The sequence below is a fragment of the Salmo salar genome, chromosome ssa01 (assembly GCF_905237065.1).
Source record: "Salmo salar chromosome ssa01, Ssal_v3.1, whole genome shotgun sequence".
Taxonomy (NCBI): Eukaryota; Metazoa; Chordata; class Actinopteri; order Salmoniformes; family Salmonidae; genus Salmo; species Salmo salar.
This window is the reverse complement of record NC_059442.1, coordinates 164,955,637-164,983,479: the sequence shown is the minus strand read 5'-3', so window position 1 is coordinate 164,983,479 and position 27,843 is coordinate 164,955,637. Positions and strand designations below refer to the sequence as shown.

The window sequence follows — 27,843 nt, the reverse complement described above, 5'->3', positions numbered from 1 at the left end:
AAAAGTTGCCTTTACATAAAAAAAATATAAAAGTGCAATAGATACTATAGCTAAATTTGACTAGATTAGCAGCATTACTATATTTGACTAGATTGTCAGCATTGCTATATTTGCCATAGACTAAAAGCATTACTACATTTGCCTAGATTAGCAGCATTACCATATTTGACTAGATTAGCAGCATTACCATATTTGACTAGATTAGCAGCATTACCATATTTGACTAGATTAGCAGCCTTACCATATTTGACTAGATCAACGGTATAACCATTTGCCATACGTCTAAAGGAACATTTAGATAGGCAACATTGTTGTGATACAGTCACCCAACTCCGACACAACAAAAGTCATCAAGAAAAAATTGAAGGCTATATTCAAACCAAACAAACTACAGCACTGCGACTATTAAAATGAACAGATAAGCAGGGGACAGGTCTAGCTAGCCTAGCTAGTCACAAAATAGCTCCATGTAATCCTAAACTATAGGGTGACAAACAGGAGGAATTTTCAGGCGATCAAAAGAAGCACATGGTCTTGGAGGGCTGCATGAGCATTCAGAAGTCTCAATATTTAGGATCACATTCCATGTGCACTGCTTTGACACTAGCAGAGGGTCTCATGAGGAGGGAAGATTCTATCCAGATCAAAATGACAACAGGGATGAGGTAAGGATGCATCTTAATTAACAAAAGCAAACATACCATTGGTTGGGTGTCGCGCAAATGAGATAGAAAATCGTTTTACAGCAGACCCACGCGTGGCCTCTGAGAAAGAGAAAAACAGGTACCTGAAATGTACAACAGCTAACAGAAATAGAGGTTAGGAAAAGGCAAAAGAAATCAAGTATTAGAAGGCATGCAGGTGAGAAGGGTGGGAAACGGAGCGTTTGTTTTAGTAGTGTGTTAACTGTTGGGATTCTCTCAGCCAGAGCAAAGTTTGTGAAGATTAACAATTGTTATGGTTATCTGCTGAAGAAATTAAAAGTCGGGGGTGGGGGGGGGGTTGACGGAAACATCAATCTCTAGAAAGGCCAATGGACACCTGTTGGTCCCACACTTCATTGGACCTTGCATATGGCAGAATCCAACCCAAACCACATCTACTGTAGCCTCTGTACGTTCACCACCTGCCGTTTTTCTACAATTACCTTGCTGGTGCTTCAGCATCTTTCCACTGCTATAAATTATTACAAATAGGATACATTCTAGGTGACTGCGCAAAGAATCCTGGATTTTATGGGTTAATCAATTAAAAGTTTGATGATCCTGATCAATTTGCTTCAAACTAAAGGAAAAGCTGTTCATTTTTGACAGCCATAATCTTAGAAATTTGGATTTTCTTCATGACTCAAACAGATGGTTTACTTTATTTCAACAAGCCATGACACCCATCATCTCAGATTGTTCTGAAATGATTTCTGTAGTTATAAACAGATAAGAATAGCATTCCTGAAACATTATTTTGTTTTAAATGAATCTCTTATAATTTCAGTGCACCCAAATCTGCCCTTTTGATTTGTGGGATTCACATAATATTCAACAAATACAGTATAGTACCCAACATTCAATTTGGACCAAACTTCCTACCACTGAGTAAGACCAGTGGTGTAAAGTACTTAAGTAGTTCTTTAAAGTATTTTTACCTAAGTCGTTGTTGGAAGAATCTGTACTTTAAATTCACTATTTATATTTTTGACTACTTTTACTTCATTACATTCCCTAACATGCAAAAGTACTTGTTACATTTTGAATGCTTAGCAGGACAGGAAAATGGTCCAATTCACATCCCTGGTCATCCTTACTGTGTCTGATCTGGCGGACTCACTAAACATAAATTAATTGTGTGTTGGAGCGCGTCCCTGGCTATCCCTAAATAAAAAAATGAAAATCGTACCGTCAGGTTTGCCTAATATAAGGAATTTGAAATGTATACTTTTACTTTTGATACTTAAAGTATATTTTAGCAATTACATTTACTTCCGATACTTACATTTACATCATTTAGCAGACGCTCTTATCCAGAGCGACTTACAAAGTATATTTCAAACCAAATACCTTTAGACTTTTACTCAAGTAGTATATTACTGGGTGACTTTTACTTGAGTCATTTTCTGTTAAGGTATCTTTACTTATACTCAAGTATGACAGTTGGGTACTTTTCCCATCACTGAGTAAGACATGAGGAATCCAATAAAATGGTCCAAAAGCCACCCATGGACCCCAGCGCCAATCCCACCCCAACAACCTGTATATAGTAGAATTTCTCTTACGTTTGAATAGTAGTATGAAGCTGCGGTTTGTTATATTGCTTCTTCACCCTTTGTAATGCATTTCCTGCAAATCTGGCTATGTTTTTATTCCCCCTGTTATTAATTGAAATCGCTTGTATTATTTACCATAAATCAGTGTGAAAGTACCAAGTTTTTACCACTAGATGCCACTGTTCCTGTTACTGCCGCTACACCCTTTTATCCACTTTGCTGGTCTGTTGTGTTTATTAAATGGAACACAACATTTTCTTTGCAACTTTGGGTAGAAAATCAATAGATTGGGTTCATGATGAAAATAAATGGTGTGATCATGCTCACAATTCAAGCCAGTTTCCGAAAGCAGTTTGTCCTTCTCTTATAAACCTAAAGCTGCAACCCAACTCTCCTTGAACAGTCCAACAAGTGGCCTCTCAGAGGGCTATCCCTACGCAATTCTCAAAATACTTTTCAAACAAGCCCAAAACTTTGATGGATAAATTAGTTTGTGACTAAAATGTGACAACTCTAATGAAATTATAAACCATTGCATGGCAGTTGTTTTTTAATAATTGTATTGAAAAACACATCTCCATATTTAGTAGGGATGCAACAGGGCAGCAGACCCACGGTTTGGTATGCATCACAGTTTGTGGGCAACGGTACGGTTTCGGTATCTTTGTACTTAAGTAAAGTGTGCGTTTGTATGACTCTCATACAAGGGAAGAGTTTGCAACACGTAGCTCTTCATCTCCCAATCTAGTACATAGTGTACCGTCACAGTGAGGTAGCTTCCAGTACATAGTGAACCGTCACAGTGAGGTAGCTTCCAGTACATAGTGAACCGTCACAGTGAGGTAGCTTTGAGTTCCTCTGGAGGTCCAACTATCTGTGGAGAGAGCTAGATAGGATGTCTGTATCAATTCCTTTTCAATTTCTCTCTGTGATGTTTCACAGAGTTGGGGAATTACTTTGCTACTGAAATGTGTGCGGGAGGGGACATTGTAACGCGGTTTAAAAAAAATCATCAGGTGACGAAATCCCGAGTCAGTAACCACTGAACAGGGCTGCAAATCTTTGGCTATGAATACCCCCACTGCTTTTGTTAGTTTTTAGTTTTTCTGAATTTGTCGCAAATTGTTGTTGGAAGGCAGCAGCGAGTGATTGTTGTGTTTTCGCAAACGAGTGGACTCTCCTTGCTTCAACTCCACCGGCAAGGGATACGGCCGGCCGGGTGATGGCCACGTAAATGACATCATGTTTGATGTGTTTCCACTCGAGTAACTGACAGTGGCAAAGCAATGCTTGCAGACTGTACTTTCTTTGTTTACTGTCTTCTTACCCTCGTCGTCGTATTGCACGCTGAATCCAACATTTTTCCACACAGCGGATTTGAAAGACAGCGGTACCTCTTCAAATTTGCTTCTCGCTGTCTCGCTAGCCATTGTCACGTTGGAGCTGAGAGAATATTTTTTGGGGGTTTCCCCTCTCTTCATGGGGCCCCTTTAGGGCAGTTTCCTACTGAGATGTCATTGCAAATCGTCCATTGGTTGTTTAAGGGGGAGGGGGGTTGCGGTCACTGCGGTCGCCACATTTTGAGACATTGCTGTGGAGCCCTCAGGAGCCCCCTAACAGCCTGGGGCCCCAAGCAGTTGCCTGCCTTGCCTGTTCACAAACTGCGCGTCTGGTTCTGTGGATCTGAATGTACAACGTGCGTGTAGTCTGCAGCGCAATAAGCAAGTTTTGGAAATATATAGGAAAATGACAGGCATATCGTAATTCCGCGGTTCATGTGTGCGTATTGAACCCCATAGGGAGGGTACCAAACGGTTCGACAACATACTGTGTACCGTTGCATTCCTAATATTTAGTGTGATTAGTGACATTTACCATTAAACCCAGCCCAATACCATTACCCTTAGAAAAACACTATAGAGTATGTGTTTGGGACTTTTACAATTGAAACCATTAGAATTGATGTAGCCTAATGGTTTGCTTGTTCGCCAGGAATGGTCTAACTAATCCATACCTTTTTTTTTAAGGGAATAAAACACACTAAGGGGCTGTTTCCTGGAGACAAGTTAAGCCTAAGAGAAGGACAAACTGAATCACTTTCATGGAGGACTGGTTTCTATTGTGAGGATGACCACACAATGTATTTTCATCATGAGGAAAAGCTATTGGTTTTCTACCCAAAGTTGCAAAGAAAATGTTGTGATCCATTTAATAAACACAAGAGAACACCAACAAAACGGATAAAAGCATCAGGAACAGCGGCATCTAGTGGGCAAAACTAATTTATTATAAACAATGCAAGCGACTTCAATGGCCAATTTCTCAGAACAAAATTCACCCGATTCACAGGGAATACACTACAAATTATGAATAATCAATAGCCCAAGTAGCAGATCCATACTACTTGTCAAACAGAGACCTGATACTGTATACAGGTTGTTGGGGTGGGATCGGCGTGGTTGTTGGGGTGGGATCGGCGTGGTTGTTGGGGTGGGATCGGCGTGGTTGTTGGGGTGGGATCGGCGTGGTTGTTGGGGTGGGATCGGCGTGGTGTGTCCGTGGGTGGCTTTTTTACCATTTTATTGGATTCCTCATGTCTTACTCATTGTTAGGAAGAATTATGGTCTAAATCAGATATTAGGTACTATATTTATTGAAGATTATATGAATCCTATAAATTAAAAAATGGACAACTTGGGTACAATCAATTATCTTAATTGCTCAGATATCAAATTACACTATATACACAAAAGTATGTAGATACCCTTTCAAATTAGTGGATTCGGCTATTTCAGCCACACCCATTGCTGACAGGTGTATAAAATCAAGCACACAGCCATGCGATCTCCATAGACAAACATTGGCAGTAGAATGGCTCAGTGATTATACATTTTTTTTGTTTGTTGTAATTTTATCCCTTTTTTCTCCCCGATTTCGTGATATCCAATTGGTAGTTACGATCTTGTCTCATTGTTGCAACTCTCATTGCTGCAACGGGCTCGGGAGAGGTCGAGTCATGCGTCCTTCGAAACATGACCCGCCAAGCCGAGCTGCTTCTTAACATCTGGTCGCTTAACCCGGAAGCGAGCCGCACCAATCTGTGGGAGGAAACACTGTTCAACTGAAATCAGCTTGCAGGTGCACGGCCCGCTACAAGGAGTCACTAGAATGCGATGAGTCAAGGAAAGCCCCCGGGCCAAACCCTCCCCAAACCCGGACGATGCTTGGCCAATTGTGCACCGCCCTATGGGACTCCTGGTTACGGCCGGCTGTGACAACCTGTGATCGAACCACAGGCAGTAGTGACGCCTGCGCCACTCGGGAGGCCAAGCTCAGTGACTTTCAACATGGCACCATCATAGGATGCCACCTTTCCAACAATCACTTCCTCAAATTTTTGCCCTGCTAGAGCTGTACACAAGCTCACAGAAGGGGACCGCCTAGTGCTGAAGCGCGCATGGCGTAAAAATCGTCCGTCTTGAGTTGCAATACTCACTACCGAGTTCCAAACTGCCTCTGGAATTAACACCAGCCAAATAACTGTTCGTCGGGAGCTTCATGAAATGGGTTTTTATGGCCGAGCAGCCGTACACAAGCCTAAGATCACCATGCGCAATGCCAAGCGTCAGCTGGAGTGGTGTAAAGCTCGCCCCCACTGGACTCTGGAGCAGTGGAAACGTGTTCTCTGGAGTGATGAATTACGCTTCACCATCTGGCAGTCTGACGGACGAATCCGGGTTTGGCGGGTGCCAAATGCCATTCTAGAATATTCTGTGCTTCCAACTTTGTGGCAACAGTTTGGGGAACTCCCTTTCCTGTTTCAGCATGACAATGCCCCCGTGCACAAAGTGAGGTCCATACAGAAATGGTTTGTCAAGATTAGAGTGGAAAAACTTGACTGGCCTGCACAGAGCCCTGACCTCAAATCCATTGAACACCTTTGGGTTGAATTGGAACGCCAACTGCGAGCCAGGCCTAATCGCCAAACATCAGCGATTACCTCACTAATGCTCTTGTGGCTGAATGGAAGCAAGACCCTGCAGCAATACTCCAACATCTAGGGGAAAGCCTTCCCAGAAGAGTGGAGGCTGTTACAGCAGCAAAAGGAGGACCAACTCCATATTAATACTCATGATTTTGGAATGAGATATTTGACGAGCAGGTGTCCACATATTTTTGGTAACGTAGTGTATTTCAAAAAAATTATGTTTCAGGAAAGCTATTCTTATCCGTTTCGAACTATACAAATGATTTCAGAACAATCTGAGATGGTGGGTGGCGAAATCCTATTTCTTGTGCTTTTTGAGGTGGAATGACTCCGGCTTGAAATCAAAATGCCCATGTAAATGACAACAGAGAAACAGTCTGTGAAAAAGTGCTATAACATGTAGTACTTCGTAGCGTTCTAAAACTGGGTGAGCAATCAAATAAAAACAAAAATATTATTATTCCACAGATCTGCCAGCATAATAGAAAAATAATTTTCAAAACTTTGTGGAATAGGGCTATCTGTTTTAATAAAAGCTCTATCAAAAATGTCTGGAAAGATCCAAAATGCATAAAAATACAGAAAAGCTACAAACACTAGCATAAGAAAACTACAAAAAAAACGTATTCAACGACAATATTCATAACAAAATTACAATAAAAAGTATTTGTAGACAGCTGTTTGAAGAGTGTAATATGGCAACAAAACCAGGGACGTGGTCAATTCTATTTGAATTAAGTCAATTCCAGAAGTAAACTGAAATTCCAATTCCAATTTATAATTGACTGAATTGAAATGGAATGGAACCCAACACTGAATAATATGGACGTTAAGTGGAGATGCCAAAATGTAGACAGTGGAGACACTTTACTAGTTTTGAAGGGAGCATTAAGTTTGCTAGCAAAGAGTGGTGCGGTAGCTAACCAACTGTAAATGCGTTAATTGTTTCGCCCCAAAGTTAGCCAGCTAGCTAAGTTAATTAGCCAGTTAGCTTAAGATATTTACAGACAGTTAGCAACCGTTCACACACTTTTACTTGCTACCTGTCGTGTAAAAAAAATATCCCCAAAAATGACGAGGTGTCTCCAGCTGTGATCTACTTTCCAAGCATATTACTACATATGCGCTTTACAGCTAGCTACAATAACAAAGTTTTCCATTTAATTTTTTTATTTCTAATACAAATTCCAAAAGAATAAATTTCCCCCAAAAATAATCACTGATGATTTAAATTGATTGAAGGTATACTGTGATTGAGGGCCAAGTCCTTACTTGAGATCCGAAACACGCAACTCTTTGAAATCAAAGCAAAATGTATGCTTAGTTACATGTGCAGATGTCTGGTTCGGATTCTAGCCATAAGAAACTGTTTGCATTGAGTAATTGATTATTTTTAAATGAGTAATGAATGAAATAATGGATGTTCACACCTCATTGTCTAGCTAAATCGATATAGTACAAGATTTCTGAGACCGGAATATTTGACCCGCAATTTATTTGAATTGAAAGTAAGATACTTTAATATGACCTTGATTATCAAAAGAAGTTATGAGGGGGATCAGTACTGAGTGCAACATTGTACACAACTCCGGAAAAATACATCTTATTTTGTATGAATAAACCTTAAATTCACTACCAAAACAATGGACTTCACCATATTAGCTAAAAAGATGATTACAATTTCTTCTCCCAATAACATGAATTATGCTTCTGTCCAAAAACACAATACGGTAAATTAGAGGGACCGACACAAAGTGTCAGAATACATTCATATATTTCCTATTGAAATACACAGGAGGAAATTACAGGATTCCTTTAGAAAAATGAGCAAGGGTTCATCTTTTTTTTAAAGATGTGTGTGCGTGTTTGCACATACCATCTAAGAAGCCAGAAGAGGTCAGCTTTTTACGATGCGCGCGAGCATAATCTTGTAGGTTAGGTGCACTGGAGGAAGCCCCGAGCACCATGGTGCTAAAGAGACCAGCGCAATGAGACCCTGGTGGGAGTTAAGAGAAGATACATACAACAACCATTTGGTCCACACCATTGGAATGCATGCAGCATGCATTTCTAGGAGATTCTTGCCACAAAAAGACCTTGTGCAGCCTCATAAGAGCCTTCACATAATGACAGTAATGTCACTTGGCATGAGGATGGCCTTGTGGGAGGGGGAGGAGGGGTGGTATAATTCCTAACTTTTGGGCCGACATTAGAGACCTGGGATAATTGTAAAAACCTTCCTAGGAGCAATGTTATATCTCCGAGCTGTTGACCAAAACCTTTGTTACTAAACTTGCACTTGAAAATGCTTGTAATTTAACGACTGCCTCAAACCACTTGTATAACATTTAAGTGCGTTGTTCGATTATTTATTGCCCTCCCCTACACAACAAATATCTCTGCTAAACATAGACAGAAACACATATTCTATCTTTGACCGCCAATATCTTAATATATCAATATACAGTACAAATACAAAGTTAGCAATTGTTACAAACTAGCCAAGCAAGGATAAAAAAATCAAATAAAAATTTAAACTACTTATCAGGCCTAAATATTTAAATCATATTGAGTTATAGTTTTCTAATTGCAGGCTAATGTAATTGTGCCTCAATACATTTAAATTATGCATAAACATGTGCGCAATGATGTGCCAAATCTGTGATTTAGTGCAGTATCATAGGGTAAGCCATTAGAATAAAATGACTCAAATTATTGCAGCCATATGTGATAGTTTCTCCAAGAGCTGGTTTGGCGTCATTTTTGCGCATTCATTCTAAAATGGCAGGGTAAGAATTTGAATGGAGAAAACTGATCAGAGATCAGCGCTGCCTTCTTTCAATCCTTTCGGTATTGACACATGCTCTCGACGACGCACTTAGCGAGTGTTATCTACGTGGTGTTATGGGAAACGCATGTAAAGACGCACTTAGCGAGTGTTATCTACGTGCTGTTATGGGAAACGCATGTAAAGATGCACTTAGCGAGTGTTAGCTACGTGCTGTTATGGGAAACGCATGTAAAGACGCACTTAGCGAGTGTTAGCTACGTGCTGTTATGGGAAACGCATGTAAAGATGCACTTAGCGAGTGTTATCTACGTGGTGTTATGGGAAACGCATGTAAAGATGCACTTAGCGAGTGTTATTCACGTGGTGTTTTGGGAAACGCATGTAAAGATGCACTTAGCGAGTGTTATCTACGTGGTGTTATGGGAAACGCATGTAAAGATGCACTTAGCGAGTGTTATCTACGTGGTGTTATGGGAAACGCATGTAAAGATGCACTTAGCGAGTGTTATTCACGTGGTGTTTTGGGTAACGCATGTTACAGCTTCTTCGGTCGTTATGAACGATGCATTGTTAGAACATTGGTAAAAGCCTAATTTCCAACGCTATTGGGAAACCTGATCCAGGTCACTGCAAGTTAATAACTATGTACTGTCCTCTAACCACTAGGCTTTTATACAGTTGCTACGCATCTTGATAACTGTCATCTTCATTGCAGAGCTAATTATGAGCCAAGAACCTGGTACGATACACAGGCATAAACTACTAACTACTAGATACCATCACAAATAATACGATCAAATGAAGATAAATAATAACACAATTCAAACATGATAGTTTGTAATATCAAAGCGTTACTTAGTGATACAAAAAGATAAAAACTGAAGAAAAAAGTGAAAGAACAGAATGAAGGTGTAGGACAGCCATATCTAAAATGGTAGCCAGCAACAAATCCCTAATATTTTGCTAAGAATTTGCTGTGGCTACAACATTTTAGGTCACTAAGGACATTACCAGCATGTATGAGAAATTGAGTCAGCACTGTATTAGTTGTGTGGTCAAAAATCTTTGTCTAAAGTATGCTTAACAGCTTGTTGACAGTATTACTTGATCAAACAAGCTCCACATCACAGATGTAGTAATTGATCATTAATTGTGAAGAGAGCAGCCAGTGTATGATACTTCAGGTGCTTGAGGCTCCGTCAACACAAAGCAAAGATTTTAGATGCGGCAGAAAACATACAGTACAGAACAAATCTGACATCCTAAAAAAAAGTTACTTCCAATATTTGCCCTCACATTGAAGTTGTGCTAAAGTAACGTGAAGACACTAAAACATTGAGAATTTTCATATTTTTACATTTCTTAATAATAATAATAATAATAAGTGATAAATTGGAGCAAATTTGTTTCAAACGTCCTAAAAGCAGTGATTATGCTTACCTACTCCTGGGGTGAGTTTGTGTTCAGAGTATAGTCTACCAGGTCGCTGGGCATGGGCATTGTTCTCTGACAGAACCTAGAGGAGAAAAAAAATAACTATATTACCACATTTCACTGAAACTCGTCCACAACCTCACTCAAACGGATGCCTTTTTCTGGAAAGACATGTTAATAAGCAGCAGTGGGAAATGGTAGTGCAGACGCCAACCAAGACTAATCAGCAGAAGAAAGGAAAGATGAACATGCAACATCCCTATGGCCACACGAAGTCCATGCCACGTGAGAGTTTGGACATTACGGAGGACACAGCGGGTGAGAAGAGATGCAGGAGTTGAGGGACGAGGATGGACGTGGCAACAGTTCGCAGAAAATCAGGTTTCAAACAATCAAGACTGCAGAACTTTAACCAAGATACACATTACACCCGTGTCAAAACAAAAAAAAGTCCAAGTGAAGACAAAACATGAAGTAAGAAGTTGAGTTTGGTGTTCTCATTTTCCCATCCAAGATGTTAATATCACCGTTTCGTGCACGGACAAAAAAAACGAGACAAACTTGAAATGAGCGGATCCTCTGCCCTTTTTTTAGGGGGGTGAAGGGAGGTGGAGTGGGGCGGACCTCACAGCAGGATCCTGGTCTGTGTCAGTGGATTGAAAGGTCATGAGAGCGCGAAGACAATGAGCACACTGTGAGCCCATTCTCACACCTCACATTGCTCACCTGGAGGACCAGGGAGGGTAAACCCTGTCTAGTAGGGCAGAAGACCCACCTTAGTGACTAGAACCAACCAGGCTCCATACAGAAAACCCACATTACAGGAAGTGGTGTGTTTATTTTGTATTTATTTAACCCTTATTTTACCAGGTGAGATGACGGAGAACACATTCTCATTTACAGCAATCACCTGGGGAATAGTTACAGGGGAGGGGGGGGTGGATGAGCCAATTGGAAGCTTCTTCTAGCACTGGCCTAGCCTGCTGTGAGTTTGGCTGAGAGATAAAAGTTTCTCGGAAAATCTCTCAAATGCAAGTAGTCAGAGGCAAATATACATAAATTGTCCATCATTGTATGTTCGCCTACAATGATGCCTTTTCTAATTATGTACAGTAGGGTATAGCCTATACGCTACAGTTGTAGTAAATGACATCAGTGTGATGTAAATGTAGGTGGTTAGGTACTGTACAGACGGTGTGATGAAGACATTTAAGTGCCGCCACAGCATACAGGCATAGTATAAGCACCTTTAACTCACTCACATGACCTCTGACAGCAAATACATTATACTATAATACATACTATTATAATATTCTATAATACATACTATTATAATATACAGTGTTCAGACCCCCATGACTTTTCACACATTTTGTTACGTTACAGCTTTATTCTAAAATTGATTCAATAGTTTTTTTTTCTCTCATCAATCTACACACAACACCCGATATTGACAAAAAAATATGAAATAACATTTACATAAGTATTCAGACCCTTTTACTCAGTACTTTGTTGAATCACCTTTGGCATCGATTACAGCCTCGAGTCTTCTTGGGTATGACGCTACAAGCTTGGCACATCTGTATTTGGGGAGTTTCTCCCATTCTTCTCTACAGATTCTCTCAAGCTCTGTCAAGTTGGATGGGGAGTATCGCTGCACAGCTATTTTCAGTTCTCTCCAGAGATGTTCGATCGGGTTCAAATTCGGGCTCTGGCTGGGCCACTCAAAGACATTCAGAGACTTGTCTCGAAGCCACTGCAGCGTTATATTGGCTGTGCGCTTAGGGTCATTGTCCTGTTGGAAGGTGAACCTTCACCCCAGTTTTTATCAAGGATCTCTCTGAACTTTGCGCCATTCATCTTTCCCTCAATCCTGACTAGTCTCCCAGTCCCTGCCTCTGAAAAACATCACACCATGCTTCACCGTAGGGATGGTGCCATGTTTCCTCCAGATATGACGCTTGGCATTCAGGCCAAAGAGTTCCATCATGGTTTCATCAGACCAGAGAATCTTGTTTCTCATGGTCGAAGAGTTCTTTAAGTGCCCTTTGGCAAACTCCAAGTGGGCTGTCATATGCTTTTTACTGAGTAGTGGCTTCCGCCTGGCCACTCTACCATAAAGGCCTGATTGGTGGAGTGCTGCAGAGATGGTTGTCCATTTGGAAGGTTCTCCCATCTACACAGAGAAACTCTGGAGCCCTGTCAGAGTGACCATAGGGTTTTTGGTCACCTACCTGACCAAGGCCCTTCTCCCCTGATTGCGCAGTTTGGCCAGACAGCCAGCTCTAGGAAGAGTCTTGAACTTCTTCCACTTAAGGATGATGGAGGCCACTGTGTTCTTGGGGACCTTCAATGCTGCAGAAATGTTTTGGTACCCTTCCCCAGATCTGTGCCTCAACAATCATATCTTGGAGCTCTACGAACAATTCCTTCAACCTCATTGCTTGGTTTTTGCTCTGACATGCACTGTCAACTGTGGGACCTTATACAGACAGGTGTGTTTTCCTTTCCAAATCATTCAATTGAATTTACCACAGGTGGACTCCAATCAAGTTGTAGAAACATATCAAGGATGATCAATGGAAACAGGATGCACTGGAGCTCAATTTCAAATCTCATAACAAAGGGTCTGAATACTTCAGTAAATAAGTTCTGTTTTATATTTTTTATAAAGCAAAAACATTTTTTGTTGTTGCAAATTTATCATTATGGGGTATTGTGTGTAGATTGACGATTTCTATTATTTTAAATCCATTTTAGAATGAGGCTGTAACGTAACAATGTGGAGAAAGGGAAGGGTTCTGAATACTTTCCGAATGCACTGTTTAATATACTATAATACATACTATTATAATATATGATATTATAATACATACTATTATACACATATATTCTATAATACATACTATTATTGATCACTGCTATAATTGAAAGCTATTGCCTTTCGATATATGATTTAGTGTCAAACTTTGACCTGCTTTAAATGTTCACACTGCATTTCCCCTTTATAGGATGACTTCAATGGCCCTATCGTTAATATAATCTGGTCAAAAGTATAAAATACAGCCAATTTCACGTTAAAATCTGGTTGTGTGTCCATTTGACAAATGGGGCGAGAAATGTAGTTGAAATAGCCTGCTTTACATTTTAATTGAGCAAAGCAGTGACCCATTAGAAAAGAGTGTGTTAAGTTCCATCGCAGCCGAGTTGGGCCAAATTTCTTGGAGACATAAGCGGCAGGCAAGCTTAGGACGGACATCCCACCCCAAACAGATCTCCAAAATCTGCATGTTAGTTAGTCACTCTGACAGTGGCCCAGATTACTCAAATTCTCACTCAACAGCAAATCCGAGCGGGTCGCGAAGGACAGCTAATGTCTGTTTCAGCAGATTAATATAAAGAGTGTTCTTTACCTAGTTTCTTAGATGGATGAAAAGAACGACACCAAACTGTGCAGACTGGTTCGATTATGGCTTTTCATGTTGGGAAAAGGGGAAAATGCATGACAAAAGCAAGACATACATTCTGTTGTTCAAGTTATGAATGAGTGAAGGAATACTTGGTTGCATGTCACGGCCAGTTTTAACTATACATCGTACTTGGCGATACCAATATAGTGGAATATAGAGTACCAGTCAAAGGTTTGGACACACGTACTCATCCCAGGGTTCTACTTTATTTTTACTATTTTCTATATTGTAGAATAATAGTTAAGACATCAGAACTATGAAATAACACATATGGAATCATGTAGTAACCAAAAATGTGTTAACCTCTTGACGGTCGCCTAGGATAGGGGGCGCCACAGCGCATTTTGAAAGAAATTCGTGCCCATTTTAAACGGCCTACTACTCAAACTCAGAAGCTAGGATATGCATATAATTAATACTTGTGGATAGAAAACACCCTAAAGTTTCTAAAACTGTTTGAATGATGTCTGTGAGTATAACAGAACTCATATGGCAGTCAAAACCCCGAGACAGATCGAAACAGGAAGTGGAATTCTGAATTGCGAACTCAACTTCATCACGTTGCCTATTAATCACACCGTGAGCTATGGTTCATTGAGCACTTCCTATTGCTTCCACTAGATGTCCCCAGTCTTTACAAAGTGATTTGAGTCTCCTACTGTGAAAACTGACAGAATGACACGCTGTGGAACGTGGTCACACCGAGAGGGCCATCACCATTATGACGCCGGCGCCCCTGGTTACCCTCCCCTTTCGAAACGTTTTGAAACACAATGCAATCGTCCCCCTCGAATCTTATTGGAGCTCTCGTTGAAAAAGGCCATACAGATTTATGTTATACAACGTTTGACATGTTTGAACGAACCTAAATAAGAAAAAAATGCATTTTGTTGAAAGAGTAGCCCCGCGCACATCGGAACTTTTGGTTCAGCCTTCAGAACGCGCTAACAACAACAAGCTAATGGAACATAAAGGATGAACTTTTTCGAACGAAAATACATTTGTTGTGGACCTGGGATTCCTGGAAGTGCCTAAGGATGAAGATAATCAAAGGTAAGGGATTATTGACAATAGTATACAAGACTAGATTTGATATGCGATTGTTCCAAGATGGCTAGCCTATTGCTATTGCTAGCCTATTGTTCTGAGTATCGCATCCCCTTTTATCGCAAAGTGTGATTACCCAGTAAAGTTATTTTTAAATCTGGCATTACAGGTGCTTTTAAGAGATATTCATCTATAAATCTTAGAATGACAATATTACATTTTAAAAATGTTTTCGAATAGTAATTTAGTAAATTGTAGCGGTTTCATGGGATGCATTTGAGGGAAAATAGTTAGTCAACGTTACGCACCGATGTAAAATGCTGTTTTTATATATAAATATGAACTTTATCGAACAAAAGAATGCATGTATTGTGTAACATGATGTCCTAGGTGTGTCATCTGATGAAGATTGTCAAAGGGTAGTGCTGCATTTAGCTGTTTTTTGGTTATTTGTGATGCATGTGGTTGGTCGGAAAATGGCTATGTGGCTACTTTTACGATATACTCCTCTAACATAACCTAATGTTTTGCTTTTGCTGTAAAGCCTTTTTTTAAATCGGACAACGTGGTTTGATTCAGGAGAGGTGTATCTATAAAACGATATAATTTGAAAAAAAAATGAAAAAAATAAATAGATATTACATTTTGTTATGCTAATGGCGATATGACTTTTCGCTGGATGTCCGCACAGGGGTTAAACAAATAAAAATATATTTCATATTTGAGATTCTTCAAAGTAGCCATCTATTGCTTTGACTGCTTTGCACACTTGAGATTCTCTTCACTGGCTTCATGAGGTAGTCACCTGGAATGCATTTCAATTAGCAGATGTGCCTTGATAAAAGTTAATTTGTGGAACTTCTTTCCTTAACCTCTTCGCTATAGGGGGCAGTATTTTCACGGCCGGATGAAAACGTACCCAAATTAAACGGCCTACTTCTCGGGCCCAGAGTCAAATATTTGCATATTATTAGTAGATTTGGATAGAAAACACTCTGAAGTTTCTAAAATTGTTTGAATGGTGTCTGTGAGTATAACAGAACTCATATGGCAGGCAAAAACCTGAGAGAATTCCAAGCAGGAAGTGGCCTGTCTGAGAATTTGTAGTTCTTTTGATTCTCTATCGAAACTACAGTATCTGTGGGGTTACGTAGCACTTTCTAAGGCTTCCATTGGCTCTCTAAAGCCTTCAGAAAGCGGATTGAGGCGTCTCCTGTCTCTGGGCAGAGTTTAGTAGCTCAGTTTCTCAGTGGTCTGCCTGGTGACAAAAATACGTTTTTTTCTTTTCCTCTTTGAATGAATACACTATTGTCTGGTTGGAATATTATTGCTATTTTATGAGAAAAATACCATAAAAATGTATTTTAAACAGCGTTTGACATGCTTCTAAGTACGGTAATGTAACATTTAGAATTTTTTTGTCTCGAGAATGCGCTCGCGCGTTACCCTTTGGATAGTGACCTGAACACATGAACAAAACGGAGGTATTTGGACATAACTATGGATTATTTGGAACAAAAACAACATTTCTTGTGGAAGTAGCAGTCCTGGGAGTGCATTCTGACGAAGATCAGCAAAGGTAATACAATTTTTCTAATACTAATTCTGAGTTTAGTGTGCCCCGAACTTGGCAGGTGTCAAAATAGCTAGCCGTGATGGCTGAGCTATGTACTCAGAATATTGCAAAATGTGCTTTCGCCGAAAAGCTATTTTAAAATCTGACATAGCGATTGCATAAAGGGAGTTCTGTATCTATAATTCTTAAAATAATTGTTATGTATTTTGTCAACGTTTATGATGAGTAATTTAGTAAATTCACCGGAAGTTTTCGGTGGGAATACATTTTCTGAACATCACACGCCAATGTAAAAAGCTGTTTTTTGATATAAATATATACTTGATTGAACAAAACATGCATGTATTGTATAACATAATGTCCTAGGAGTGTCATCTGATGAAGATCATCAAAGGTTAGTGCTTCATTTAGCTGTGTTTTGGGTTTTTGTGACATATATGCTTGCTTGGAAAATGTCTGTGTGATTATTTTTGGCTATGTACTCTCCTAACAATCTAATGTTTTGCTTTCGCTGTAAAGCCTTTTTGAAATCGGACAATGTGGTTAGATTAACGAGTCTTATCTTTAAAATGGTGTAAAATAGTTATATGTTTGAAAAATTGAAATTATAGCATTTTTGAGGTATTTGTATTTCGTGCCACGCTCTTCCATTGGATATTGGCGAGGCGTTCCGCTAGCGGAACCCCTAGATGTAAGAAGTTAATGCATTTGAGCCAATCAGTTGTGTTGTGACAAGGTAGGGGTGGTATACAGAAGATGGTCTTTTACCAAATAGGGCTAAGTCCATATTATGGCAAGAACAGCTCAAATAAGCAAAGAGAAACAACAGTCCATCATTACTGACATGAAGGTCAGTCAATGTGGAAAATGTCAAGAACTTTGAAAGTAATCTTCAAGTACAGTCGCAAAAACCATCAAGCGCTTTTATGACACTGGAACTGATTAGGATCTCCACAGGAAAGGAAGACCCAGAGTTACCTCTGCTTCACAGAGTTCAAGTAACAGACATCTCAACATCAACTGTTCAGAGGAGACTGTATGAATCAGGCCTTCATGGTCAAATTGCTGCAAACAAACCACTACTAAAGGACACCAATAAGAAGATATTTGCTTGGGCCAAGAAACACGAGCAATGGACATTAGACCAGTGGAAATCTGTCCTTTGGTCTAATAAGTCCAAATCTGGTTCCAACTGCTGTGTCTGTGAGATGCAGAGTTGGTGAATGTATGATCTCTGCATGTGTAGTTCCCACCGTGAAGCATGGAGGTGGTGGTGTGATGGTGTGGGGGTGCTTTGCTGGTGACACTGTCTGTGATTTATTTAGAATTCAAGGCACACTTAACCAGCATGGCTACCACAGCATTCTGCAGCGATACGCCATCCCATCTGGTTTGCGCTTAGTGGGACTATCATTTGCTTTTCAACAGGACAATGACCCAACACACCTCCAGGCTGTGTAAGGGCTATTTGACCAAGAAGGAGAGTGATGGAGTGCTGCATCAGATGACCTGGCTTACACAATCACCTGACCTCAACCCAATTGAGATGGTTTGGGATGAGTTGGGCCGCAGAGTAAAGGAAAAGCACCCAAAAAGTGCTCAGCATATGTGGGAACTCCTTCAAGACTGTTGGAAAAGCATTCCAGGTGAAGCTGATTGAGAGAATGCCAAGAGTGTGCAAAGCTGCCATCAAGGCAAAGGGTGGCTACTTTGAAGAACCTCAAATATAAAATATATTTTGATTTGTTGAACACTTTTTTGGTTACTACATGATTCCATGTGTTATTTCATAGTTTTGATGTCTTCACTATTATTCTACAATGTAGAAAATAGTCAAAAATAAAGAAAAACCCTTGAATAAGTAGGTGTGTCCAGACTTTTGACTGGAAATGTATTTCACACAGCCATAATTGAAAGAGTCCATGAGCAGGTATTTGATAAAACATTTTTTTTTTTAAATATATTTACCCGGGGAACAACGACAAAACAGGGAGAAACCTCAACAAAGATGAAACCAGGGAGAGAGCCACAGACAGTGTCTCATTAGCTGGTTGGTGCTAAACGCTTTAGACATTGTGGCCACATTGTAAGGAAAGCGTGAATTCCACCAAGGCAGCAGAGCAACAACGTCAGTTGCAAATTTAGATTTTTTTTAAATACAGTGCAAAATGAGTATCCCATAGCCAGCAATCTTTGAATTGCAATGCTATTACAATGGAACACACTAAAATCTAACATTCTTGTGTTAAGAGTTATCATCTTCACTGTATGGACCCAATGAGCCAAATGACCCCAAAAAAAATTCAAGACAAAAAGGAATCATTCTTCACAGGACCATTTAGGTTTTTTATAAAATTATGAAAATGGCACACATTTTTTTAAATTACGTGAATAGGGGTAAAAATGGCATCTTTACATTAATCTGCTGATTAGGTGTCCTTGCTGACCGCAGCAGTGTTTTTAAGTGCACATGAACAAGAGTAGGTGTCATCTGTTTGTGTGGATAATCAATTAAAATGGGTAAAAACCTGTTGCCATGAGCCAAAAATACTGGATGTGAAAGCCAGTGATTTGGGGGAGACAGGGGAGGAAGTGATTTGGTCCCCTGATCTGCGTCTTCGACGCCCAGTACCAACACCACAGGTGTAATGAAGCCAGGTACCAATAGAGTCAGGGCTAGACACACTCAGGGGGCTCTCTTCCTGGAAGTGAGAGAGGGGGCAAAAACAGCACAGTCATGCAACATTACAAAAAAAAAGAACAGTCTCCAGCTAATGTATGTGTGTCCCATCAACATTCACAAGTAGGAACTTTTTGGTTTAGGTTTGGTATAATGTATCGTCATACTTTGCCAGCTGCGGTCTTGATAAAGTCTGGCTGCAATGGGGACTAAAAGGAAAGTAAAAAATAAAACAAAGGAGAAACAAATCAATGTACTAGCAATTGTTAGACTGTCCATTTACGGGTCACATTGACATGCAGGTCAATTCTGTGCTCCTGGCACAAGTTGGTTGATCAGCTAATTAACAATCAATACATACATTTTAAAGTAAATGTAGCCCTGGGCAACTTTAGCTGATGTGTGCAGACTATTCTCTCAGCATTAGTGTCAACATACAGCTGGTGTAATGTATTAAGTCAAGTAAAATCATCAAACAGTGTACTGCCAACACAATGTGATAATGTGAAACACCAGTGACTACAATACAGTGGGTGAGGGACAATCTTCCCTACAATACAGTGGGTGAGGGACAATCTTCCCTACAATACAGTGGGTGAGGGACAATCTTCCCTACAATACAGTGGGTGAGGGACAATCTTCCCTACAATACAGTGGGTGAGGGACAATCTTCCCTACAATACAGTGGGTGAGGGACAATCTTCCCTACAATACAGTGGGTGAGGGACAATCTTCCCTACAATACAGTGGGTGAGGGACAATCTTCCCTACAATACAGTGGGTGAGGGACAATCTTCCCTACAATACAGTGGGTGAGGGACAATCTTCCCTACAATACAGTGGGTGAGGGACAATCTTCCCTACAATACAGTGGGTGAGGGACAATCTTCCCTACAATACAGTGGGTGAGGGACAATCTTCCCTACAATACAGTGGGTGAGGGACAATCTTCCCTACAATACAGTGGGTGAGGGACAATCTTCCCTACAATACAGTGGGTGAGGGACAATCTTCCCTACAATACAGTGGGTGAGGGACAATCTACCCTACAATACAGTGGGTGAGGGACAATCTTCCCTACAATACAGTGGGTGAGGGACAATACTCACTATAATACTATTAGAGTGAAAAGATGTACAGAGATAGTTGCTTTTGTGATATATACCCTTAAAAGCCAGCAGTATTACATTTACATTTTAATCATTTAGCAGACACTCTTATCCAGAGCAATTAGGGTTAAGTGCCTTGCTTAAGGGCACATTGACAGATATTTCACCTAGTCGGCTCAAGGATTCAAACCAGCAACCTTTTGGTGACTGGCCCAACGCTCTAAACCGCTAGGCTACCTGCCGCCAGGTATTACAATGTATTCAAAAGTTAAAATCAACTCAACAAGAGTATAATTTTAACACTTACATGAGTGTGAAGTGAATGCAACACAATAATCAGTGTTGGTCAATATACATTTTCAACTATTTACAGTTAGAAACTGAAAGTACAGTATTAAAAGCTAACATTTTTGAAAGTCTAACATTAGCTCTGTGTAGTGTGGAACAACATGGACACAGTGTTAATTTTAACACTATGAGAGTTGATTTAACATTTGCAATTTTGCTGTGTAACTGGTGAATTTGAAACATAGGGATTGTTGTTTGGCAAAAGTGATGGTACACGCTGCTTGCAGAACATTCTTTGTGATCTTAAGGAAACAAACTTAAATATATATTTTGCACTCTTATGCACATGCAAGGTGTAATGTGGGGGTGTGACTTAGTGCATTAGTGAAGTATGTGCAATGGAGATTAGAAGGTACAGTAAATATGAATTTAGCAAATAACATTGACTTAGACAAAAAATATATATTTTGTAATAATTTATATTATTACTTATAACCTGAGTGATGCATCGAGCTGAATTTTATAAAGGTAAAGTGTAGAATACAGATGTAAAAAATATCACATTTCTTCTACAAACATGTGTTGGTGACCACCACTTTTTAAGATAAAAAAGTGAAAATTGATTAGTTTAAACAACATTTTCAAAGATCAGTAGAAGTTACCATGCACTCACCACACTCACCAACATACAGCAATGTTTTGTGTGTGGGTGGGTACACAGAAATAGATTTCAATATTACATTAAATATATCAACATGAATATACAGACATACTGATCATTCAGTAAGTCCTGCAGGGAAAGATCTGTATATTGCAAGCAAAGAAGTTGTAGATGCAGATAAAAACATCAAGTTTCAAATTACAGGTAACAACTTTCAGTGACACTTCATTTCTCTCAACGACCAAGGCCAACGCCACTTGTAGAATAGCAAAGTGCTTCCTTTGAGGAATTTTGTGTGTTCATGCAAAGATGGACCATCAAAGATACACTACCGTTCAACATTTTGGGGTCACTTATAAATGTCCTTCTTTTTGAAAGAAAAGCCATTTTTTTGTTCATTAAAATAACATCAAATTGATCAGAAATGCAGTGTAGACATTGTTAATGTTGTAAATGACTATTGCAGCTGGAAACGGCTGATTTTTTATGGAATATCTACATAGGCGTACAGAGGCCCATTATCAGCAACCATCACTCCTGTGTTCCAATGGCACGTTGTGTTAGCTAATCCAAGTTTATCATTTTAAAAGGCTAATTGATCTTATACAACGTTGTGTACTACTCCCTTCACAGAAGAGTGCAAACAGGCTGTAACCAGAATAGAAAGAGGAATGGAACAGACGCCTCACAAATCCTCAACAGGCAGCTTCATTAAGTAGTACCCGCAAAGCACCAGTCTCAACATCAACAGTGAAGAGGCGACTCCGGGATGCTGGCCTTCTAGGCGGAGTTGTTAAGACAAAGCCATCTCTCAGACTGGCCAATAAAAATGAAAGATTAAGACAGGCAAAAGAACACAGATACTGGACAGAGGAACTCTGCCTAGAAGGCCAGCATCCCAGAGTCACCACTTCACTGTTGACATTGAGACTGGTGTTTTGCGGGTACTATTTAATGAAGCTGCCAGATGAGGAATTGTGAGGCGTCTGTTTCTCAAACTAGACACTCTAATGTACTTGTCCTCTTGCTTAGTTGTGCACCGGGGCCTGCCACTCTTTCTATTCTGGTTAGAGCCAGTTTGCGCTGTTCTGTGAAGGGAGTGGTACACAGCGTTGTATGAGATCTTCAGTTTCTTGGCAATTTCTCGCATGGAATAGCCTTCATTCCTCAGAACAAGAATAGACTGATGAGTTTCAGAAGAAAGGTCTTTGTTTCTGGCCATTTTAAGCCTGTAAACAAACCGACAAATGCTGATGCTCCAGATACTCAACTAGTCTACTGAAGGCCAGTTTTATTGCTTCTTTAAATCAGAACAACAGTTTTCAGCTGTGCTAACATAATTGCAAAAGGGTTTTCTAATGATCAATTAGCCTTTTAAAACTGATAAACTTGGATTAGCTAACACAACGTGCCATTGGAACACAGGAGTGATGGTTACTGATAATGGGCCTCTGTACGCCTATGTAGATATTCTATTAAAAAGCAGCCGTTTCCAGCTACAATAGTCATTTACAACATTAACAATGTCTACACTGTATTTCTGATCAATTTGATGTTTATTTTAAATGGACAAAAAAAATTGGCTTTTCTTTCAAAAACAAGGACATTTCTAAGTGACCCCAAACTTTTGAACGGTAGTGTACATTTTACAATTGTTACTTGCTCGCGGATGGGCTATTGAGAGAAGTTAGTCACACCAGCATTGTTTTGAGACCTTAAAAATCAATCCTTGTTCTAAGTGTGATGGTATATTAGTGTAATAAGTACCACAGTAAGCTTACGTTCCAAAGGGGGCTGGTGACTAGTCATGTGACCCTTTACAGTGCACATTGTTATTCTCTGTTGCATAGCTCTGCTGTAAACATACAACACTACACAGTACTAACCCCAAAACTAATTCAAGCCAATTACATGCAAGAGCAGTACCACTAACCAGGCATTTCTATCACCTATGTAGCTAGCAGGTGACTACCATAGTGTACGTTTGTTGTGACACTTTATAACTCTTAGCGTATACAGTCTATCCTGTATACCACCTGTGTATTCTGAACTGGACCTGAAGGTGGCACTTACTTCCACAGAGCCAATCTTTTTGGAGCGGGGCAATGGGCACTTCCTGTTGATGTAGATGGGGTCAGACACCAGGGGCCTGAACATCATTAGGGCTGCTCGGTCCGGCTCGTCCCGCTTGGCGTTGGCCGACTCCTCGTCGTTGTCTTCCTTAGACTTCTTCTTCGATCCCTCGTTCTGGAGATGACAGGGATACAATTGGTAGAACATCATGTATAAGGGAAAGGAAGGTTATAGTCCACTTTAATCATGAGAAAAATAAATAGACGATTTCCCCGAGGTAAAAAAAAAATCTGAAATTCCTGATTAATCAGAAAAACGCAGACAATGCAGTTAAAAAAAAACAGGGCATAGGCCCATTCATGTTGCCTCTAAGATGAACTACTTCCTGTCAAGATGTGAGTAAGCCGAATACTAATATTAACTACACAACTCACTCATAAAACACTTTTAACCTCAATAAGCTTTTCTATCAACTTTTTCCCAGTAACTACATCAGCATTCACCATATGCCACCCTAAAAGTGGTTGCACAGTTCTACAAAGACATGAATTGTATTTAATGACACACACATGGTTTCTTCAGAAACTGGGACCCCTTACCTCTCGAGAAGCTGGTCTGTAGCCAAACCCTGAGGGCAGATTTTTGTCGTCCTCACAGCCCTTGGCTCCCGGGCTGAAATGCAGCTCCACATGGAAGCGCTCCTCAGATGAAGGGTCCTAGAGTAATGATACAATGGTGCTGGTAATAATTAGGTGGCAGGCAGCGTAGCGTGTGTTGGGCCAGTAACCGAAAGGTTGCTAGTCTGAATCCCAGAGCCGACAAGGTGAAAAAAATATGCTGATGTGCCCGTGAGCCCTAATTTGCTACAGGGTAGTCTCGTTGATAATGGCAGACTCAGGCCCGTGACCCCACTCCCCGAGGAGAAGTTGGGATACGCAAAAAAAAAAACATTTCCAAATAGGACAAATAATAAGCACCCACCTAACTATTATTATATTAATATTATAATAACCTTGATGTGTTACCCTCAAAAACACACCACAAAACAATTAGAGATGAAAGCGCCTTGTTGCCTCTATGACCCATAATACTGAGCGCCAAAACAACCCATACTATATATGCAACATTAGAGTATGACCATTATGCCTTCCTCAGTAAATAGACACGAAAGAGATCCATCCTATATCGGCTATGAAAGTAAAATCTGGTTCTACTCCAACAATCCCACTTACAGCGGCTGTGTGATGACTTAGCTGGTGTAAGCAGCTATAGCTTCAGGCTGCTAGTTAATATAACCAAAAACCCACAGGCATATACTTGGACCTTACAGTACCTTGTTAGGGTCCTCGTAAAGCATGATTACAATCTGTGTCATGTAGTTCAGCTCGCTGACCACCTTGAGGTACTCCATAGCCCTCTTCCATTGGTCATCTTTGGTCTCCTGGGATATGAGCAACAGTTAAATATGGGATTCAGACATATTTAAGCCATATTAAAGAGGATGTTTCTGGTTAAAATGTGGTTATATTTGGTAGACAAAAAAATTATATAAACCCTCCAAAAATTTTTTGATATATATCATATTAATACACTACACAATGTTTGGTGGATTCTAATGTGAAACATGGCCTTTAAAACTGGTTCAATAGATACAATACAGAAATTTTAAAGTAAGGAAGTTCAGGACGAATGTTAGAGAGGACTCACGTCACAGAAGGCTCCGTAGCGGAGGATGGAGAGCAGGGAGTGCACGTGGCTCTCACTGGTGAAGTACAGCCTGGTCCTGACATGACGCTCTGGGGACATGACTCCACGGGAATACCTGGACAACACACATGGGACAACTGTAATTGTATTTCATAGGGAGACCGATATGGACACAGCTCTGAGGATGCCGACTCCACATGTTTTTTTTATTTATTTTACTAGGCAAGTCAGTTAAGAACAAATTCTTGTTTACAATGACGGCCTACACCGGCCAAACCCGGACAACACTGGGTCAATTGTGCGCCGCCCTATGGGACTACCAATCACGGACGGTTGTGATACAGCCTGGATTCGAACCAGGGTGTCTGTAGTGACGCCTCTAGCATTGAGATGCAGTGCCTTAGACTGCTGCGCCACCCTGGAGTGTCAGAGAAATGGAGATGGTGTGTGTCTTACACAGGGTGCAGTTTGTTGACGGTGTCGTCGTCCTGTGTCCTCTGCAGGTCGGAGCGGATCTTGCGAATGAGGGGGGTGCAGTAGCCCTTGGCTATGTCCAGCTTCTCAGGTTGAGCGATACCATACTCCTGATAGGACAGGGGTGTAAAAAACATGTTTCTTTTTTTTTTTAGAACATTGCCAATTCAACAAGAGCATAACAGTGGCCACTAAAACAAATGTCGCTTTAATCAAACACCTATTACTAGTCCATCTGGTGACACTACAAAATATAAATCAAACTTTATTTGTCACATTCTCCAAACACAACAAGTGTAGACCTTACCGTGAAATGCTTACTTACAAGCCTTTAACTCTTCTTGAACTGCGCTGTTGGTTAAGAAAATATTTACCAAATAAACTATATCTATAAGTAGAATGTAATAGGGGCTGCCACTATTAAATGCTTCAATCACTCCAAACTTCACCACGATGTATGGAGAGTATACTGGTGCTGTACGTCTGCTGTACGTGCGCTAGCTACATAAATGCTAATCATAAAATCTTTGATCCAAACCTGGAACATACCTGTGGAATGACGATGTCGGCCAGGGCCTTGGACAGGCGGTAGATCTCCATAGTGTTGGACAGGTTGAGGGAGCTGTTGTGCTGCACGTCGTACTTGATGCAGTCGTAGATGTCGGGGATCTTGCTGATGTTGTAGCGGCCGTTCTTCATCCGGAAGTCCTTCTCCAGCTTGGCCCAGCGCCGCAGCATCAGATCCAGAGTCTCGCTATGGTACAATTGGATGTCTAGAAAGTACATTTTTTTCAAATTAACATTACACTATAGGTGCAGGACAACAAGTTATATGAACAATTTGAATTTTATTTTTACTGTTAAAAAGGCATGCACACAAATACTGCGACTACCACATTTAGATGACAGTTTGACCAAAACATAATTTCAAAATGTAGTTAAAAAATGTAATTTAAACAATGGTTTAATATTGTGTCTTTCATTCATATCCCAATAACTTTCAGATATTGTGGTAAAATATGGCATGTCAAATAATGAATAAGAACTGAGTCAAAACTACTTTATTTAGTAACTGTGAATATCAGTTTAATCTACTTTCATCCGGTACAAACATTTATTTTTTGTTGCAATTTTTACCCCTTTTTTTCTCCCCAATTTCATGATTACCATCTTGTCTCATCGCTGCAACTCCCCAACGTGTTCGGGAGAGGCGAAGGTCGAGTCATGCATCCTCTGAAACATGACCCGCCAATCCCTGCATCTTAACACCCGCTCGCTTAACTAGGAAGCTAGTTGGGCCAATGTGTCGGAGGAAACACCGTTCAACTGACAACCAAAGTCAGCCTGCAGGTGCCCGGCCCGCCACAATGAGTTGCTAGAGAGCGATGAACCAAGTAAAGCCCCCCCGACCAAACCTTCCTCTAACCTACACAATGCTGGGCCCCTTGTACGCCGCCTATAGGACTCCCGGTCACGGCCGGTTGTGACACAGCATGGGATCGAACCCCATGTTGTAGTGACGCCCCAACACCGCGATGCAGTGCCTTAGACCGTTCTGCCACTCATAAGGCCTGGTACATACATTTCACTGTGTATATGTTACATTAACATTAATGAGTCATCATTACCAAACCCTGTATTGCTGATGTATTTGCCAATGAGAGGCGTTGAAGCCTCCGGTCGGCCATCTTTGCACTCCCCAGTAGGAGCAGGCCTCCATAGGAATGAATGAAATTCTACAGTATTTCAATTAAGTGGCAAAAACAAAATGTAGACATTATTAAATGCATTTCTTTAACTTTTAACTTTTTTTAAACAATGATGGGGGAGTACCAAGCTTGAGACGCGGTAGCTTCAAAACAGAGGCCCCATCAGTCATTTAGTGTATATATTTGGGGCGGCAGGTAGCCTAGTGGTTAGAGTGTTGGGCTAGTAACCGAAAGGTTGCTGGATCGAATCCCAAGCTGACAAGATCTGTCGTTCTGCCCCTGAACAAGGCAATTAATCCACAGTTCCCCGGTAAGCCGTCAGTGTAAATAAGAATTTGTTCTTAACTGACTTGCGTAGTTAAAAGCTTCTTCGTGATCAGTGTCCCTTCCACGGGACAGTTGAGCTAACGTAGGCTAATGTGATTAGCATGAGGTTGTAAGTAACAAGAACATTTCCTAGGACATATCTGATATTGGCAGAAAGCTTAAATTCTTGTTAATCTAACTGCACTGTCCAATTTACAGTAGCTATTACAGTGAAAGAATACTATTGTTTGAGGAGGGCACAATTTTGAA

The 27,843-nt window shown here is 40.4% G+C and overlaps 1 protein-coding gene across 18 annotated transcripts in view; it reads right to left on the bottom strand.

Annotated features, from left to right (window-relative positions):
* The window catches only part of ppip5k2 (diphosphoinositol pentakisphosphate kinase 2), an 87,568-nt gene that overhangs the window by 14,301 nt on the left and 45,424 nt on the right, over window positions 1–27,843 (bottom strand). For 4 of the 18 annotated variants that reach the window (XM_014145523.2, XM_014145541.2, XM_045693751.1 and 1 more), the window contains exons 19-29: window positions 26,108–26,331; window positions 25,541–25,668; window positions 25,085–25,199; window positions 24,711–24,818; window positions 23,977–24,093; window positions 23,378–23,551; window positions 19,414–19,455; window positions 19,095–19,268; window positions 10,480–10,555; window positions 8,125–8,244; window positions 702–764 (exon numbers count right to left, since the gene is read on the bottom strand). In XM_014145523.2, coding sequence (XP_014000998.1) covers window positions 702–764; window positions 8,125–8,244; window positions 10,480–10,555; window positions 19,095–19,268; window positions 19,414–19,455; window positions 23,378–23,551; window positions 23,977–24,093; window positions 24,711–24,818; window positions 25,085–25,199; window positions 25,541–25,668; window positions 26,108–26,331 — 1,341 coding nt within the window. The remainder of the gene's footprint in view (window positions 1–701; window positions 765–8,124; window positions 8,245–10,479; window positions 10,556–19,094; window positions 19,269–19,413; window positions 19,456–23,377; window positions 23,552–23,976; window positions 24,094–24,710; window positions 24,819–25,084; window positions 25,200–25,540; window positions 25,669–26,107; window positions 26,332–27,843) is intronic. The other 14 variants (XM_014145566.2, XM_014145575.2, XM_014145548.2 and 11 more) reach the window with 10 other exon arrangements.